The sequence below is a fragment of the Culex quinquefasciatus genome, chromosome 2, assembly GCF_015732765.1.
Source record: "Culex quinquefasciatus strain JHB chromosome 2, VPISU_Cqui_1.0_pri_paternal, whole genome shotgun sequence".
NCBI lineage: Eukaryota > Metazoa > Arthropoda > Insecta > Diptera > Culicidae > Culex > Culex quinquefasciatus.
In genome coordinates this window covers 101,080,298-101,097,278 of record NC_051862.1, presented here as the reverse complement: position 1 = coordinate 101,097,278, position 16,981 = coordinate 101,080,298, and the positions used below count along the sequence as shown (strand labels likewise).

The following is a 16,981-nucleotide window of genomic DNA, read 5'->3' as shown; positions in this document are numbered from 1 at the left end:
GTCCCTTATGGGCATGCTCTACAAGAGGAACCATACTAAAACTTAATCGGAGAATTTATTTTTTACAACTCTAGAGTATTTTTGAAAAGGTCCTATAAACCAAATTTTGAATTTATGCTTTTTGGGTGTTTTTAGAACCGCCTTGAGTCAGGGGTATTCAAAAACACCCAAAAAGCAAGAATTGAAAATTTGGTTTATTGAACCTTTTCAAAAAAAAACTCTGGAACTGTCGATGCCAAACCAGAGTTGCTACAGTGCATTTTAATAATCATAAGCTACTAAAGAAATCTTTGAAATACCAACACAAATCAAAACGCTGCCGATTCAATTCAATCCTGTGAAAAGTTTCGAATACAGCGGGGAAATTTACAGGGAATAACAATATTCAAAGCTTGTGAGGATGGAACAATACACCGTGCCGTGCGTCTATTTGTAGATCCGAGATTTTGCGTTCTTCGTCTTAATGGTAGATGATGACTTCCTGGGGGAAATGTTGATGTCGGATTTTTGAACTTCCTGAGGCCCTTATACAACCCTTTACAGTTTGGCATTTTTCATAGCAATAAAATATGCTGAGGTCCTTATACAACCCTTCACAGTTTGGCATTTTTCATAGCAATAAAATATGCGGCTACAGAGCCGGTACATCGACTGCTTTACTATTAACTTTGATTTCTACGTTCATATTCTGATTTTGAGAAAAATGTGTAGAATGCTTAAAAAATGTTGGTGTCTTCAACAAGATTTGAAACTTCTGACATGTTCTTGGAAAGTTAAATTTTCTAAATAACAAGGAATGTGAACTAAACCAATTTCAAATTAATATTAAAAAATTGTTTCTATCGAATATTTGCTGTGCACGTTTACGTTTACAAAAACCCAATAATTAATATTTATTTTCTGTATGCTGCCTAAAAAAATTTAACCCAGTAACGACAATTTTACACTTACATTTTTTTCACAGTTCTCGGTAATTTTTTACCGAAATCTCAACAGCCGAGCACTCGGTAACCAGCTCAGTAAAACTTTAATTTATTGAAGTCATTTATTAACTATTTATTCCACCAAGATATTTGAAGTGCACTTGTCTTTGTGATTGAGATCAACTTAGAGCAGGTTCGGGTCAGACTCTGTAAAAACTTCAGAATTACCGTCAGTGGGGGTGACATTGGGTCTAGGGGGTGAGATTGGGTCAAAGTGATTTTTTACGGATTTTACCATTTCTCAGATTCTTTTCAATGAAACTGAATTCTGTTAAAAGGGTTGTGTAGGGGACATCTTAAGATGACTTCGCTGAAAAAAATTCGTTCCTAGAACATATCCTGTTATTTTGGCAGATGTCTAAAGTTGGGGTACGTTTTTGGCCAAAATGACCTCTCGAAAAATCATTTTTCTAATATTTTTGTTAGAATTGCTCGAAAACTACCCAAGTGTTTGAAAATCTCCACTTCAAACATTGTAGCGTGTCAATACGATTCCCTCGAACAAGAAACGCTGTTGGATGACTTGTTTTTACCATATCTTTGTATTTCAGCATCATTTTAGTTTCATTTGACCCAATGTCACCCCCTCTAAGGGGTGAGATTGGGTCAATTTTCAAACAATTGGCATTTAAGGTAGTGTTCATCAAAATCGACCATATTTTGGGAAAATGTTAGTAAACTATCTAAGAACAAATCTACGTTAAAAGATTTTCGATGTTATTTAAATTGTTTTTGTTATTAAGAAATTTCGAGAGGTGTTTCGTTTTTTGACCCATAGTCACCCCCACTGACGGTACGTAAATTTTTATTTTGGATTCAATATACTTTTACTGTGGCGTGGCCTGAAAAAAAACAACATTTAATTGTTTTACCGTTGCTAAGTATTTTTTAAAAAGATTATCGACTGTTCAGTAAAATATGACTTTTACATAGCAATCTTGGTTAAAATTTTACCGAGTAAAGCGTTCCTGTATAAAACGGTAGAATTTACATAGAACACCCGTGGTGTAGGGGTAAGCGTGGTTGCCTCTCACCCAGTCGGCCTGGTTTCGTTCCCAGAAGGTCCCGGTGGCATTTTTCGAGACGAGATTTGTCTGATCACGCCTTCCGTCGGACGGGGAAGTAAATGTTGGCACCGGTTAAACTCACAATTCAAAGGTCATCAGTTCGAATCTCGGGGTGAATGGATGCTAAGGTGTAAAAAGAGGTTTGCAATGGAGTACCCGCCGTCTAGCAGTTTTGGACAGTTAGCTTCATAAGAAATACATAGTAAAAAAAAGCAAAACTGCTCGACGACGGGTGCTTCATTGGCTCAACAATCAAGCCTTCGGACACCTTGTTTCGAGTAGGAATCTCGCAATCGAGAACGCAAAGGCAATGCTGTAGAGCGAATAATTTGATTTAGAATTTATGTTTATAAAATTAAATATACCCTGTAGGCGGAGCGACACAAGAGAGAAACAAAACAGCGAATATTGAAAATGAGCGAAATTCAAATTCCAGTGAGAGAAAGAGTGCACGAGCCTCTCTGCAGTCTGCCGGGGCTGTTTTGGCTTTTCTTTTAGCTCCTTCAACGCGGCTGCTGCTACTGCTGCTGGAGGGCTGAGAGAAAGAAAAATTGGGAAATCCAGCATCCCAACTCAACAATCTCTTGCACTGTGTTTTGTTAGTTTGAGCGTCGCTATGCTTTCGGCAACATTTGTTCCTCGTGCCGCGCTCGCTTCGCCATGCTTCAGTGTGAAAATTTTATTGTACATATTTCGTTCATGTCGGGCAGATCGCGAAAATAGGGGTGTGATGTGTGATATTACATTGAACAATTAAATACCAGTTTGTGAACTTAAATGTGGCACTGTTAGCTCAGATTTAGTATTCAAACGTGCGGAACTTTTGGCATTTGGTGTCTGTCTGTGGGCTCTTATATGGGTTTTCAATGTTCAACAATGTCGGACATACTTAATGATTTTTGCATTATCTATCAAATTTGATTATGCATAGGGCTTTCCCGATTTCCTGAATTTCTTTGGATACTGGATTTTTTTGCATAGCTGTGGTTAGAATTCACAATTAGAATGATTATAAATGTGATTAGAACATTCAAATGGTTAGGAAATGTTACAAGCAGGAAAAATATTCGATAATGAAAATGCTGGGAGATAAACTACGCAATGTGTTGACCAAAAAAGTTATGTTGCGATGTGTGTGTGTGTTTTTGACATGATTAGATAAGGAAAAGTATAGCTTGTTACTGAGTTATCACGATGACTATCTAATTGAGTGGCATGTGTTGGAAATATTAATATTTTCTTTATTTGCAATATAGTATGAATATTGTTATGCTTGTATGAAAATTGAGCCATTATTCAAATTAATATTTATGGGAGGAACTGAGATGGTGTGACTTTCTAAACACGCAATTTTTAAAATCACATTTGTTTTTTGGATAGTTTCATGTTTTGGGCTGACATCACATGCCAATCGTTACAAACGTTCGTCTAAGTACCTACCTATTTTGGCATTACCGGTAATCACTATTAAAGGAAAATTACATTTTAATATAGTGTTTGAATTATCCTACAGTTACCACAACGAGTGGCAGTTTTTATATTTTAGAATTTAAGTATTGAATATAGTTTAGTGAACAATACTAGTGAAGACAGTGGCAGGCAATAACATATACAGTGATTTATTGAAACACTGATCAAAACCAACAATGAAGTGCGGCAAAATGGCATCGACTCCGGAACACAACTTTGGGGAGAAAATGAATTGTGCTGGAAGTGATAATACAGCGTTGTCAAAAACAAAACAATTTTCCATCCTCGAAAGAAATTTTCCCAATGGGTACAAAGTATCGCCAAAAAATTCTCCAAGGCCCAAATCAGCCATCCTAGACAAGGCTAGTATTGATCTTCATCTGGAGAATTTCATGATGAACCGGAAAATATCCTTGAATGATGGTAATGAGTTGAGAATAGACAATGCAAATATATCACTGCATCTGAGCGAAGCGCCCATGATGCCGTATGTAACACCACAACAAAAATGGAACTCTCCTTCAAATCTCCTCAACGCACAACGAACGAATGGCAACGAAAGGAAAACAATACCTCATGTTACATCAAGTGATAATGAACATCGAGAGCAACTGTACAAATCTTGTTACCCCAATGTTCAAGCTAATGGAGATAATCGAACGATGGTCAACGGGAATAATACAATTAAACGGAATTGTGACATTTATTCTGCCCCAACCCCGGTAGCGCTGACTCCTCCAACTGTTCCTCAACGACGATCGCAGAGCATTCCTCGGAACATGAGCAGTCAAGATGATCCCATTGTGGTGCTACGGCCCAGAAGTTTGGATCGAAACACGAACGTAATGCCTCCAAGCGTCCCAACCAGGCGGGCATCTAATATATTGCCACTGAGGACGACAACGAATGGAATTGAAATGCGTAAATCTGCTACGATGTGCCAGCCCTTTGATCAGGCTATTTATAGTAACATGAGTGAATTGACTGCAAAAAGTGTAGGTTCGATAGATAGAAGACTGAATCGGCCAGAAACCTCAACCGCATGTGGTGCCACTCCAAACCAAGCGATGCTTGAAAAACAGTTGCGATTATACTCCGAGCAGTTGCGCACTATAACAGAAAGTGTTAAGCGCTACTCTGAGCAAGCCAAACTTTTACAGGAACTTAAAAGCCAAAAGAAGCAGCTGCAGCAATCGAAAAGTGTCGATAAAGGGTTATCCAGTCATACTAAACCGAAGCAATTCCTGCAGCCACTTTCGCCGCTCGCCGTGGCAGATTTGGAAAATGAAGAGGTCCAAACTCCCTCGCATAAATTGAAGCTGTTCCTGGAGAGCATCCGTAGCTCTATGCGAGAACCAGATGTTTTGAATAACGAGAACGGTGATGACCAGTATAGCGACGAAGAGAACGGTAAAGATGAATCCATCATCAAGAGCGTTGGACCAAGTGAGTCTTCAAACAAAACAGTGGGTTCCATTGATGATTCTACAAGCGAGATCAAAGCTCCAACAGAACAGTTGAAACACGCTTTGAATAACAACCAATTTTACGACAAGAGAATTCTTAATTCAGCGGTAAACCAAAATATGGAAAAACCTGTTCATCAAAACACTTTTTTATATCCGAAATCTTCGAAGATTAATCCCTTCTCAAATCACCCTACTAGAAGCAATCCAGAGCCTTCGGATACAATTAACAGCAACAACAATTGCATTTTGCCATCATCTCAAAACAACGAAAAACTTGCACTGAACATTGCCGAGACTATGAAGACAGTCGACCAGATATTGGACAAATTTCACATCCTTGCCATCAACGCAAAGAGCTCGGACTCTGTGGAGTACCTCAAAAAGTGCTCCGATGCACTGAAGCAAACTTCAGAACAGTTTCGACTGTTCAACATGGCCTACGGCGGAATCAGCTACGATGGAAACGGAACTACCACCGTCCAGCCTGATGAGAGTACGTGCTGTATTTCTCCGGGGACCACGCAAGAGGCGGTGAACACGCTACTGGTTCAACCCAGGAATGGGTTTCAAATAATGGATCATCGAATTTCGCTGTTTAACAATATTTTAGACACGCAGGACAGATTTAGTCAGGTAATTGATTGTGATGTTCGAAATTATTACCAGAGTACTTTTTCAAAACAACCTATGCGCCAACCTACGTCCGAGTCACGTACAAGGCTGTATATCAAAGGTACTCGTCATCTTGCTTTGCATTAGTGTGAGTGCATGACTCCGTGCCACTAAAACCAAAACAATAACAAAAGAACAAAGGACCGTGCCAGGAAAACCAAAACATAAACAATGTCAATGTCAGTGGAGTGAGAGAGTCAGAGATAGCGATTTTGACAACCGCACTACTACACACTCAATCGCGAGTACCTTAGGTAGAAAGCCATGAGTCACGTAGCCCAATGGAATGATGGAACGAGAGGAATCATATATCCGCATAAATAATTTCAAGATTGTACAGGTGTAAACCAAAAACGCGTTCAAAAATTAAAGTGGAAGAATAAGGCTTTTAACTGCTTATTTGATTGTCGGTGTACATGACGCCGCACTGTTTAATCGTTTTCTGGCTTACATTCAATTTTGCAGTCTAAAACAATTCATTGAATTGGAAAAAAAATTCTTTTTCAAATTTGCTTTTATCGATTTGTGTGCACCTATGTCGAAGACCAAGATAGTTGACTTTTTGCTCTTTGGTCTGACAGTCTTGGTCTGACAGATTTGGTCTGACAGCTTTATGATGGATTTTGGTCTGGTCTAGGCGAGGGATAGCACACATCACCTTCCTGACGTAGCCCAGTGGTAAAGCTTCCGCCTCCCAAGCGGGGTAGATCGGGGTTCAAATTCCGGCTCGGAACAACACAACTGGTGAGCTTTTCCCTTCTAGATTCGATTGCTTAGTAAAGGGAAGGTAGTGTATCGTCACCTTATCACGACACCTTAGGAAGACAACCTATGGAATGTTAACATTAAACTTAACATGTTAACATTACGTCGATTAATAAAACTGTCACTGAATCCGCTTTGTAAATGCCGGCTCCGATACTCATCACGGGTGTTCCCCTCTGGAATATGGAAAGATTCACTTATGCGCCTTAGGTTTCATATGTACGCATATACTGAGTCATATAAGGATTATTTACAAAACATTTGTTATGGGTCTCGTGGCGCAGGGGTAGCGGCTTCGGCTGCCGATCCCGATGATGCTATGAGACGCGGGTTCGATTCCCGCCTTATCCACTGAGCTTCTATCGGATGGTGAAGTAAAACGTCGGTCCCGGTTTCTCCTGTCTCGTCAGAGGCGCTGGAGCAGAAATCCCACGTTAGAGGAAGGCCATGCCCCGGGGGGCGTAGTGCCAATAGTTTCGTTTGTTATGTTTCATGTTTGGAGGACTCATCCCGAGCAGGGGTAAATAACACGGGAATACAAAATTTTAGTATTACTTGGGCAAATAACAGGACCAAAATGTGCCCTTGGTTGCCCAGTAATAGAGCTTTATGACGTTTCGCGTACGCACACTAGCGCACTATTTAATTTTGCTGGCTGACAAAATTTAACCTCACTTTTTTTCGTGTACGTACACGCGATACATACGCACGTAGATTACTCTGTAGATGGTAAAATACCATGAAATCATACACGCAGAAAAATGTTTTGTAGAATCAGTCTGTACGAGGTTTGTATCAACAAATTTTTTGTTGAATATAATCAACGCCGATTTTGCGTTGAAACAAACCTTGACTTTCTCAATTCCACTAAAGTCTTTTGTTGCTTCGAAAAAGCTGCTTTGACGTTTAGCGTAGATTCAACAAAAATAATGATTTTAAAATCAACAAAACGTTTTGTTGATTCAAATATGCCTTATTTTTCTGCGTGTACCAAAATCTTGTATGTGGATGGGCACAACAATACCAAACCATGTTATTCCAAGAGTAAAATAATACCACAAAATAAAACCTTCTGGATTTTTGTACATTGCTTGAACACCAAAACTTGGTATTGCCATGGTTTTATTTTTAGGCTGTGGTCTTCCACATCCACATACATGATTTTGGAATGATTTCATGGTATTTTACTATCTATTACTGGGCAACCAAGGGCACATTTTGGTCGCTGGTATTTGCACAAAGAATACCAAAATTCGGTATTTTCATGCAATTGTTTAGTGCAGCAGTTGCAATTAGTGAAAAAAACGGAAATGATCCATATGCAACAGCCAAATCTACTCAACTGATGATTCCATGTTGTTTTTAGTGATATTCTTCACCACATCGAATACATTTGTCATTGATGAGCGGCTTGTTCTTGAAGCTTCTGAAAAATAAGAAGATTGAAAAATAAGTGTTATTAAAATGAAATTGGATTGAAATTCACCAAATTTCAAAAGTCTGTCGATTGACTTGTTTTTCTAAGTAAATGGTTATCCCGACTTAGAGAAATTTCAACGATTTAAAAAAAATGTTACTGGGTATATAACATAAATTGAAAATCAGCTTTAACATTTTTGGTTTTCAAGTCATTTTAACGCAAAATTAATTATCTTGTCAGAATTGGTCAAAATATTCCCATAATGTCAGAGGAATTTGATAAAACACTTTAATACAAATATAAAACCAAAATGTGGTATCCTGACTTAGAAAATTTTCCACAATTTCAAGTCATTTCTTTAGGGGGTATAAGGCTTTCTAGACCCAGTGAAAAAAATATAATTTAACCCAAAAATGACGAACTTCTCGACAGAGTGTCCTGATGCAAACAATGATCGAGCTCGAGCTGTCACAGCCCTGCAAAGTATGTTGGCTGACATATCGGGCGGTTAGTCAAAAAAACCAGCCAGAAGTCACCTGACAAAAAACTTTTGCTAGAAAGAGATAGGAAACCTCAAAAATGTTTAAAATCAAATTTGAAATTATTGGTTTTCAATGAAAGCATTCGCTTTGAGTCATCATTTTAGCGCAGAACTAATTATTTTATCATCATTATCAGAGGAATTTGATAAAACACTTTAATACCAAAAGAATCCCAAAATGTGTTTTCCGACCGTTGACAAATTCTGCAATTTTGCAATATCAAAACAATACCTTAAATTGCTATGATGCCAAATTTTGCTATTGCATAATCCTTAAGATAAATTTTAAAGAATCCAGGAATACTAGGGCGTCCAATTTCCCCGGGTTTTGAATTTCCCGGGAAACGGGAAAAATATTTTTGAAATCCCGGGAATTCCCGGGATCCCGGGAAATTTTTGAAACAGTCTTAAAATCTATGTTTTCATTATATTGATTATGTTTTCAAGCTTAAAATCATAGAATAAAAAAAAAAAATAACGAATTGCTGCAACAACATATTTTATTGTGAAATTAATACATAAAAGTACTTAAAAACTGATAAACAATTTAAAAAAAAAGTCCATATCACCAAAATTTACTATTTATCATCTAATTAATTTTTTTTTTTCGCAAAAGCGATCAAATTTTTAGTAAAATATTAGTTTTTAATCTAAAAATGAAAGAAACGTTTCAAATACATTCTAATCTGATGTATCTAAGTGTTAACAGTTCAATTGTTAGCAAATCAACACGTTGTGTCATGCATTGTTCCTCTTGCCCCAACGGGTTGTTCGTCTTGCCCCACTAGTTGAGTAGAACGCACGGAAAATCAAAAATTTTAAAATCATTTTTTACATTAAAAAAAAAACAGGATTTTTTGAAAACTTGGTCTATTAAAGTCTCAGTCATGACCTGGAATAAGATGATTATAAAAAAATCCGACGTTTTTAATGGGTTATAACGAGCATTTTCTTAGCTTGTTACACTTGCCCCACTTTCCCCTATTAATATCAGTGAAAGGTATTATTACACATTTCCCTTGTTGTTTACCCATGCTCGGGATTCGCCTACTGTCAACATTTTTCACTATATCTCGGGACTCCGGCATTCAAATTTGGGGATAATGCAAAGAACGGTCAGCCAAGCAAAACGTGTTTCGATGCTGGTGTGCTCTTTTGTACTAAGCATGCTGGGATTCCTATCTAGATAGTACAAGAGAGCATACGGGCATCAGTTTAGTAATGTTTACTATGTCAAACATCAAATCACTTGTTTCTTGAAACGACAAAAAGCGCCATACGGCAAGATAGCATGATTGGGTCGATTTGCTCACCTTTTTTTGTATTCCTCGATCTCGGTATCTTAAATCTATAAGATGAATTTGAAAAAAATGGTAAACTGTTGTTTATTACAATGTTCCCAAACTAAACTTAGTGTTGACAAACAGTAAATTTTTACCTTTCCAAATATTGAATTCCTGGAACATTTCTGGGCCTTCAAATCGATTCCGTACAACAAACAGAACTTTGTTTGGTGAAATTTTATACAAAACTTTCTTTACTAACATAATGGGTAACATCAATTTATACGTAAAATTCTTTCTTTTTTTGTACAGGATTTACAATCGGAAATAGAGTCACATCGAATAATATACGAGCGTCTCGATAGCACAGGGAAAAAACTCTTGGGCTCGCTGACCTCGCAGGAAGATGCCGTAATGTTGCAGCGTCGCTTGGATGAAATGAACCAAAGATGGAACCATCTGAAGTTCAAAAGTGTTGCCATCAGGTAGTGAACCTAATATTTTATCAACAGCATGTATTTAAACTATTTAAATGGAATATTTTTGCAATTTCGCAGGAACCGTTTGGAGTCCAATTCCGAACACTGGAACGCTTTGCTGCTATCGTTGAGGGAACTCACAGAATGGGTCATTCGCAAAGATACAGAGTTGACCTCCTTAGGCCTGGGACCTATGAAAGGTGATGCTGCGAGCTTGCAGAAACAAACGGTAAGAGACCACAGACCGAGATATGTAGTAGCATTTTTAAAGACAACCTTTTTTGATAACAGGACGATCATAGAGCTTTTCGGAGACAGTTGGAGGATAAACGACCTGTGGTTGAGAACAACTTGCTGACAGGTCGGCAATACATTGCCAAAGAGCCACCATTGTCTGATACCAGTGATTCTGAAGGTCAGTAATGTTATGTTAACTTGGATTAGAGAGAATTGTAATGTAATTTTGACCGTTTGTTTCTAACACTGTCCAACCTTTGTTGTACTCATTGCAGCGATTGATAGTGAATCACGATATCTGTCCGCTGAAGAGCAAAACAAAGAATTGACGCGTAGCATTCGTCGTGAAGTTAGTAAATTATCCGAACAGTGGAATCACTTGATTGATCGTTCAGACAACTGGAAGCACCGTCTGGAGGAATATATGACGGTAAGTACGAAAGACAACATTGTTGAATTTTATTTTTATTGCATATTGCAGACAACTTTCATGTTATGAGCTGTTTTCTTATGCATTGCCAGTCAACTCGGTTCTGGGCTGCATCTCTCCAATAAATAAATAAAATTAATGCTTTGGAACATTTTTGTGCTAAATGGCTGATCTATATGTTATTATAGTGTACCGTCATCAGGGGTGACATTGGGTCTGGGGGTGAGATTGGGTCATACAAATTTCAGCATTTTTGTATGACCCAATCTCACCCCCAGACCTGATGACGGTAAGCTATAATGTTTCATGCAATAAATCTTTCAAAGCATTTCAATAGACTATTTAATTTTTCGAAGTACCGGGTATGCTATGTTAGGGTGAATTCAAAGTTTTGATTTAATGCTTGTGGTTACTCGACCGAGCCACGTAGCCCAGTGGTAACGCTTCCGCGTCGTAAGCGGTAGATCGGGGTTCAAATCCCGGCTCGGACCAACACAACTGGTGATCTTTTCCCTTCTGGAATCGATTGCTTAGTAAAGGGAAGGTAGTGTATCGTCACAAACTGGACCTTATCACGACACCTTAGGGAGGCGACCTATGGAATGTTAACATTAACCTTAACATGTTAACATTAAGTTGAGAATGAAACTGCCACTGAATCCGCTTTGTAAATGCCGGCCCCGATACTCTTCAAGGGTGTTCCCCTCAGGAACTGGGAAAGATTTACTTTTACTTGTGGTTACTTGGGTCCGACGTCACAAATGATCCGATGTCGGAAGCATTGGAAACTTGGAGCCAGCAAGTTCACTATCTTCAGTGCTCCGCAATTTTTTTTTTCGATTTTTTCCTACTCAAGTGTCAAAACTATCAGCGAATGGCTCCCCCGGGGTGACTTAAGCCCGTCCCGGAGCGCTGCAATCCGTTTATTCGGCTCGTGGTGCTTCATCAGGCCGAGTTGCGAAAACTCGGGCACCACCAAACGGACTTGGTCACCTGAACGAAAGACAATGGTGACGACGACGAGGACAAACAGAATCCAGCCGACGGTATGGAAACTGAGGACGAAGCAACGTACCATATTTTATATATGCATCGCGGGACAAGCTTCCGGTTTAATTTGTTTTCACCGGATATATCCCAGTAACCGCAACGCAGTTGGCTGAGGTCCTTGACGCGTACGACGTGCATCCCCCGGAAATTCGTGTTCTGTCCAGTACCGAGTCGGTGACTGGCGAACACGTACTTTACCTTTTAGTGTTCGACCGTGGGTCGGTGAAGCTACAGGACGCAGCGCAAAAAAAAAAAAAAAGTCAAATTAGTTATGTCACAGACATAACCGGAATGGCGTAGAAGGCTTTCTAGTCAGAAATTTACCAACACATTCAAAGTATGTTTACATTACAGCTGGGCGTTTGTTTGCATCAGGTTTCCTATCTCTTTCTAGCAAAAGTTTTTTGTCAGGCGACTTCTAGCTGGTTTTTTTTTTTGACTGGCCGCCCGATATGTCAGCCAATATACTTCGCAGGGCTGTGACAGCTCGAGCTCGATCATTGTTTGCATCAGGACACTGTGACGAGAAGTTCGTCATTTTTGGGTTAAATTATATTTTTTTCACTGGGCCTAGAAAGCCTAAGACTACGTAAAGTTTTGATATGTGGACATAGGGTTTTCCATATCTTTATTTTGAAGAAGCTAGATACTTTAAATAGATTTACGGAATAAGAACATGAATGGGAGATGGAAACCCCCAAACGACAAAACTTACACACCCTTATGACCAACCCAGTAAAATAATTCTGGAAAGTAATTAACCCAGTAAAGTAATTCTGAAACAGAATTCATAAACTAATTGAATTCCGAGTGAGTTGACTGGAAAGACTCATGCCAAACACAAATTGGGTTTATAGGCCCAGTAAATATATATATAAACTCAAAAATGACTAATTCCTCGCCACAGTGTCCTGTCCTGATGCAAACAATGATCGAGCTTGAACTGTCAGAGCCCCTGCGAAATATCGGGCGGAAGTTAAAAAAAAAACAGCTAGAAGTCGAATTTCATGTCAATATTTTTTTTTGCTAGAAAGAGATAGCTCATCTGATGCAAACAAATCCGCAGCTGCCATGTAAACATGCTTTGAATGTGTTGGTAAATTTCTGACTAGTAATTCTTATTCAAACACCAACACCAAAGAGAGGAAGGAAAGAGAAGAACGAACGATTGTTGGCAGTAGAATATAGGGAAGGGAGTGGGGTCCGTCACCCCCGAAGACCAAAATTTGTTCCTGAAAGACATTTTGCCGACTCGTCTCGGGTGAGACGAGGGACAGGGAGTGAGGGCAAATCCGAGGAGTTCTCACTCCCTTCCTGCTTGTTTGACAACCATGGCTTGGCCTACTAAGTAACTTGTTCGGCGAGAATGCAGCAGACGAGCGCCTCGTTGCAGACTCGTCCCGAGTGGGACGAGGTACGGGAAGTGAGGGCAACTCCGAAGAGTTGGGCAGTCCTCACCCCCTTCTTCAGAAGATCCAAACGGTCCGGCCATCGAGAGGCAACTGGCTGACGAGAAGGCGATGCGCGCTTTTTTGCAATTCTGGTCCCTCTCTCTCTCTCTCTCCTGCTGCTGCTGCTGCTCTGGTCTCTCTCCCCGGTCAGACGGTAATAACCAAATTCATGCCATTTCAATAACAAATACTGTTAAAATAACAAAAAGGTGTTATGGATTCTTCTTGAAAAATCCATTTCTGCATAAGAATTGAATAACAGTTTATGTTATCGTTTCGTTTCGTTTTGTTATCATAACAAAATTTGTTATTGGTCTGATATTGATTGAAAGCAAAAAAAAAAAACTTGGGAATAACTTTTTTTGTTATGGAAGAATAACTCCAAATGTTATTGGAATTATCGGATTAGTTGTTAAAATAACAAAAAATTATAACAAAGATTTGTTTGAAGAATTACTAAATGTTATTACTCTGTTATTACAATAACAATCCAATAACAAAAAAATTATAACGGCGAATAACTAAAATTGTAATAAATAACATAAAATGTTATTGGCCTAGTATTTTCAAATATCGAATAATGTTATTCCAAAGTTATTACCGTCTGCTCGGGTCCTGCTGCTGCTGCTCTGGGCTGAGCTTTCCTGCTGCTGCTGCCGGTGCGACGTCTGAGACGTGGATGATTTTCTGAAGACTGGCACACTTTCTTATATATGTTTACGGCTCACTACTTACCCTCCTTTTTCGCGACCGAACAAGGAGGGGTGTCGGTCGCGGTGCTTGGGTGATTTTCGCCTCAAAATAGCTACTTCCGCCCAGTCACGGCGTTCTCACAGAATTCTTACAGAATTCTAGCAGAGCGAAAATATTCTTACTAGAACTGTGCCATCATCCGGCCAGAACTTTGCAAGAATTCTTAAAGAATTCTAGCTCAAATGCAATAACTGGTTCTAGCAGGAGCCGGCGAAATCAACCGGTTCTGTAAGAATCCTGCTAGAATTTAGCTAGAACTAATCTGACAGGCCACCTGCTAGAATTCTCTAAGAATTTTGTTAGAAAGAAATGGCAAAAATTTGCTGCTAGACTCCTGCCGAAATTTTGCTAGACTTGAACGGATACGGTTTTTTTTTAAAGAGAAAAGTTTGTTAAGGGCTTTTTGAGATGGTTTGCTAGATTTTCTCTAGCAAAAAGAAACAAATTTAAACATGTTTTTATTCAATAAAAAAGATCTCGCAACAATTTTCTACACAAAACACAAACTTTTCCTTATTAACTATTGATCACTGATTCACTAAGGCCCTATTTTTTCCTGAAAACTATCGAGGGGGGTTGCGTCGTTTGACACTTTTTTAGTTTGTACCCCGTTAGTTGGTTAAAGTCAAACTAAAAAGTGACGAACTGTCACTTTTTACACGGCGCTCACGCACACTATCAAAACAAACGTTTGGTAGTGTGTGTGAACTCCGTGTAAAAGGGGCGTCAAACTAAAAAGTGACCCCGTTCGTTTGACAACAGTTGGTGTCAAACCATCGGGGTTTGAGTGTAAAACGTTTTCTGAGATGCTCCCCGTGTTGTCGTCCACGTTTTTCCGACCACCATGGCCAGCGAGCTGGAACATGTTTTGACATGTCCTAGCATTCACCGGTTAAACGGCCTCTATCTGTATCAAGATCTGGTTCCTGTTTTAATGAATGGGAAAGGCTATCAATTTTTGATTTTCCATGATCTGATTTTAATTACTTACCAAAATTGACGACGCAGAAAAATACGTCATCCTCCTCCAACAAAAAGAAATAAAAGAGAAAGTTTACAAGATGGCGGTAATCTTATTCGCCGCAAAACGATTTGGCGAAAATGACGTCATTTTTGATCGATTTTTCTCTGTCAGAATTTTCTAGCAAAATTCTAACAAAATTCTGGCAGGCCTGCTAGAACAATTCTAGCAGGATTCTAGCAGAACTAACTCTGCTAGAAATTTCCGTGACCGGGCGTGTGTGGGAAGCGCTCATTTTGCTTGCAAAATCTCTGCATTTTGAAAACATTTTAAAACATTGAACTGTTTCAATAGTAAAACTATTTTGCCCACAATGAAAATTTAATAGCAAATTGCTGAATAATTTTCGAATCGAATGGAACCAAAATCGTGCCGATTCAATTTGAGGGAAATCTTCCATAAGCATTTGAAATTGACCCGGGATTTTTGGAATGGCACTCCAGTACCTTCGAGTAAGACGTAGTCTACGTCAAAAATATAATAATTGATATTACGAGCCATAACCCAGTCAAATCAATCCGGATTCTGAAACTGAATCTAATTAGAATCGTATACAAATTCCGTTTCAAACGCAACAACCGGTTCCGTGTTCGAACCGGTTGTTGCGTTTGAAACGGAATTTGTATACGATTCTAATTAGACTCCGTTTCAGAATTCGGATTGATTTGACTGGGAAGGCTTTCTAGGCCCAGTGAAAAAATATAATTTAACTCAAAAATGACGAACTCCTCGTCACAGTGTCCTGATGCAAACAATGATCGAGCTGTAGCTGTCACAGCCCTGCGAAGTATGTTGGCTGACATATCGGGCAGTCAGTCAAATAAACCAGCTAGAAGTCGCTTGACAAAAAAATTTTGCTAGAAAGAGATAGGAAACCTGATGCAAACAAACGTCCAGCTGTAATGTATACATACTTTGAATGTGTTGGTAAATTTCTGACTAGAAAGCTTTATGGTTTCAACATTTTAATGAAAAAGTGCTTTAAAATGCATTATACACCTAGTCAGGTGTTTTTTAATTTCATATTTTTTTCAACTCAGCAGGGTTAATTTTTAGAGTGTAATAATGGTGAACCTCGTTGGATAAATGTACGACTCGTGCTGAAAAAATCCTCTTTTTGCAACTTGTTGCATAAACTACTATTTCAGCACTCAAATGGGTGCTGAAAAGTTGAACTTTTCAGCACTTGTTTCGAAAAGTAACACTTTTCAACATTTTTTTGATTTAAACGATGTATTGACAAAATACATGAAAATTTGACATAAAATTTCACTCAGTGTGTGTTTTTTGGAATTGCAAAAAATGTTGTATGGAACTCGTTGCAAAACTTGATTTTTTCAGCACTCTTCGTATTTATCCAACTCGGTGAACCTCGTTGGATAAATGTACAACTCGTGCTGAAAAAATCCTCTTTTTGCAACTTGTTGCATAAACTACTATTTCGAAAAGATCGGAAAATTTCATGAATGTTTCATGTATTAACATTGATAATCGGATCACTAGTTGCTGAGATATCGTCATTAGAAAATGGTGGGTTATTTTGGTGGGATTAAGAAAACTTCAATTTTCGTGTTTCTTTTTCTTAAAGCGGCTCTTTCTCAGCAACCCAAGGTCCAATCTTCAATGTCTCTTAGACAATTTTATAGCAAATTTTCTGAACTTCTAAAAAAAATATTTTTCGAAATGGTCACTTAGGGTCACTATTTTTAAAAATTGAAAAACTGCAAATATTTCGCTAAAATCAAACTTTCGGTGGCTATATCTTGAAAACCCAAGTAACCACAAGCACTAAATTGAAGTATTAATTCAGTACTAAATCAGCACTTGAATGTTTTGAAGTAGTAAATAAGCTTTGCGAATGCTTTAAAGTACCAAAACTTTGCAGCATTA

General features: G+C 38.6%; 1 protein-coding gene across 7 annotated transcripts in view; it reads left to right on the top strand.

Annotated features, from left to right (window-relative positions):
* The window catches only part of LOC6045837 (dystrophin, isoforms A/C/F/G/H), a 170,685-nt gene that overhangs the window by 126,673 nt on the left and 27,031 nt on the right, over window positions 1-16,981 (top strand). For all 7 annotated transcript variants that reach the window (XM_038252468.1, XM_038252469.1, XM_038252471.1 and 4 more), the window contains 4 exons: window positions 9,983-10,155; window positions 10,228-10,378; window positions 10,441-10,564; window positions 10,662-10,816. In XM_038252468.1, coding sequence (XP_038108396.1) covers window positions 9,983-10,155; window positions 10,228-10,378; window positions 10,441-10,564; window positions 10,662-10,816 — 603 coding nt within the window. The remainder of the gene's footprint in view (window positions 1-9,982; window positions 10,156-10,227; window positions 10,379-10,440; window positions 10,565-10,661; window positions 10,817-16,981) is intronic.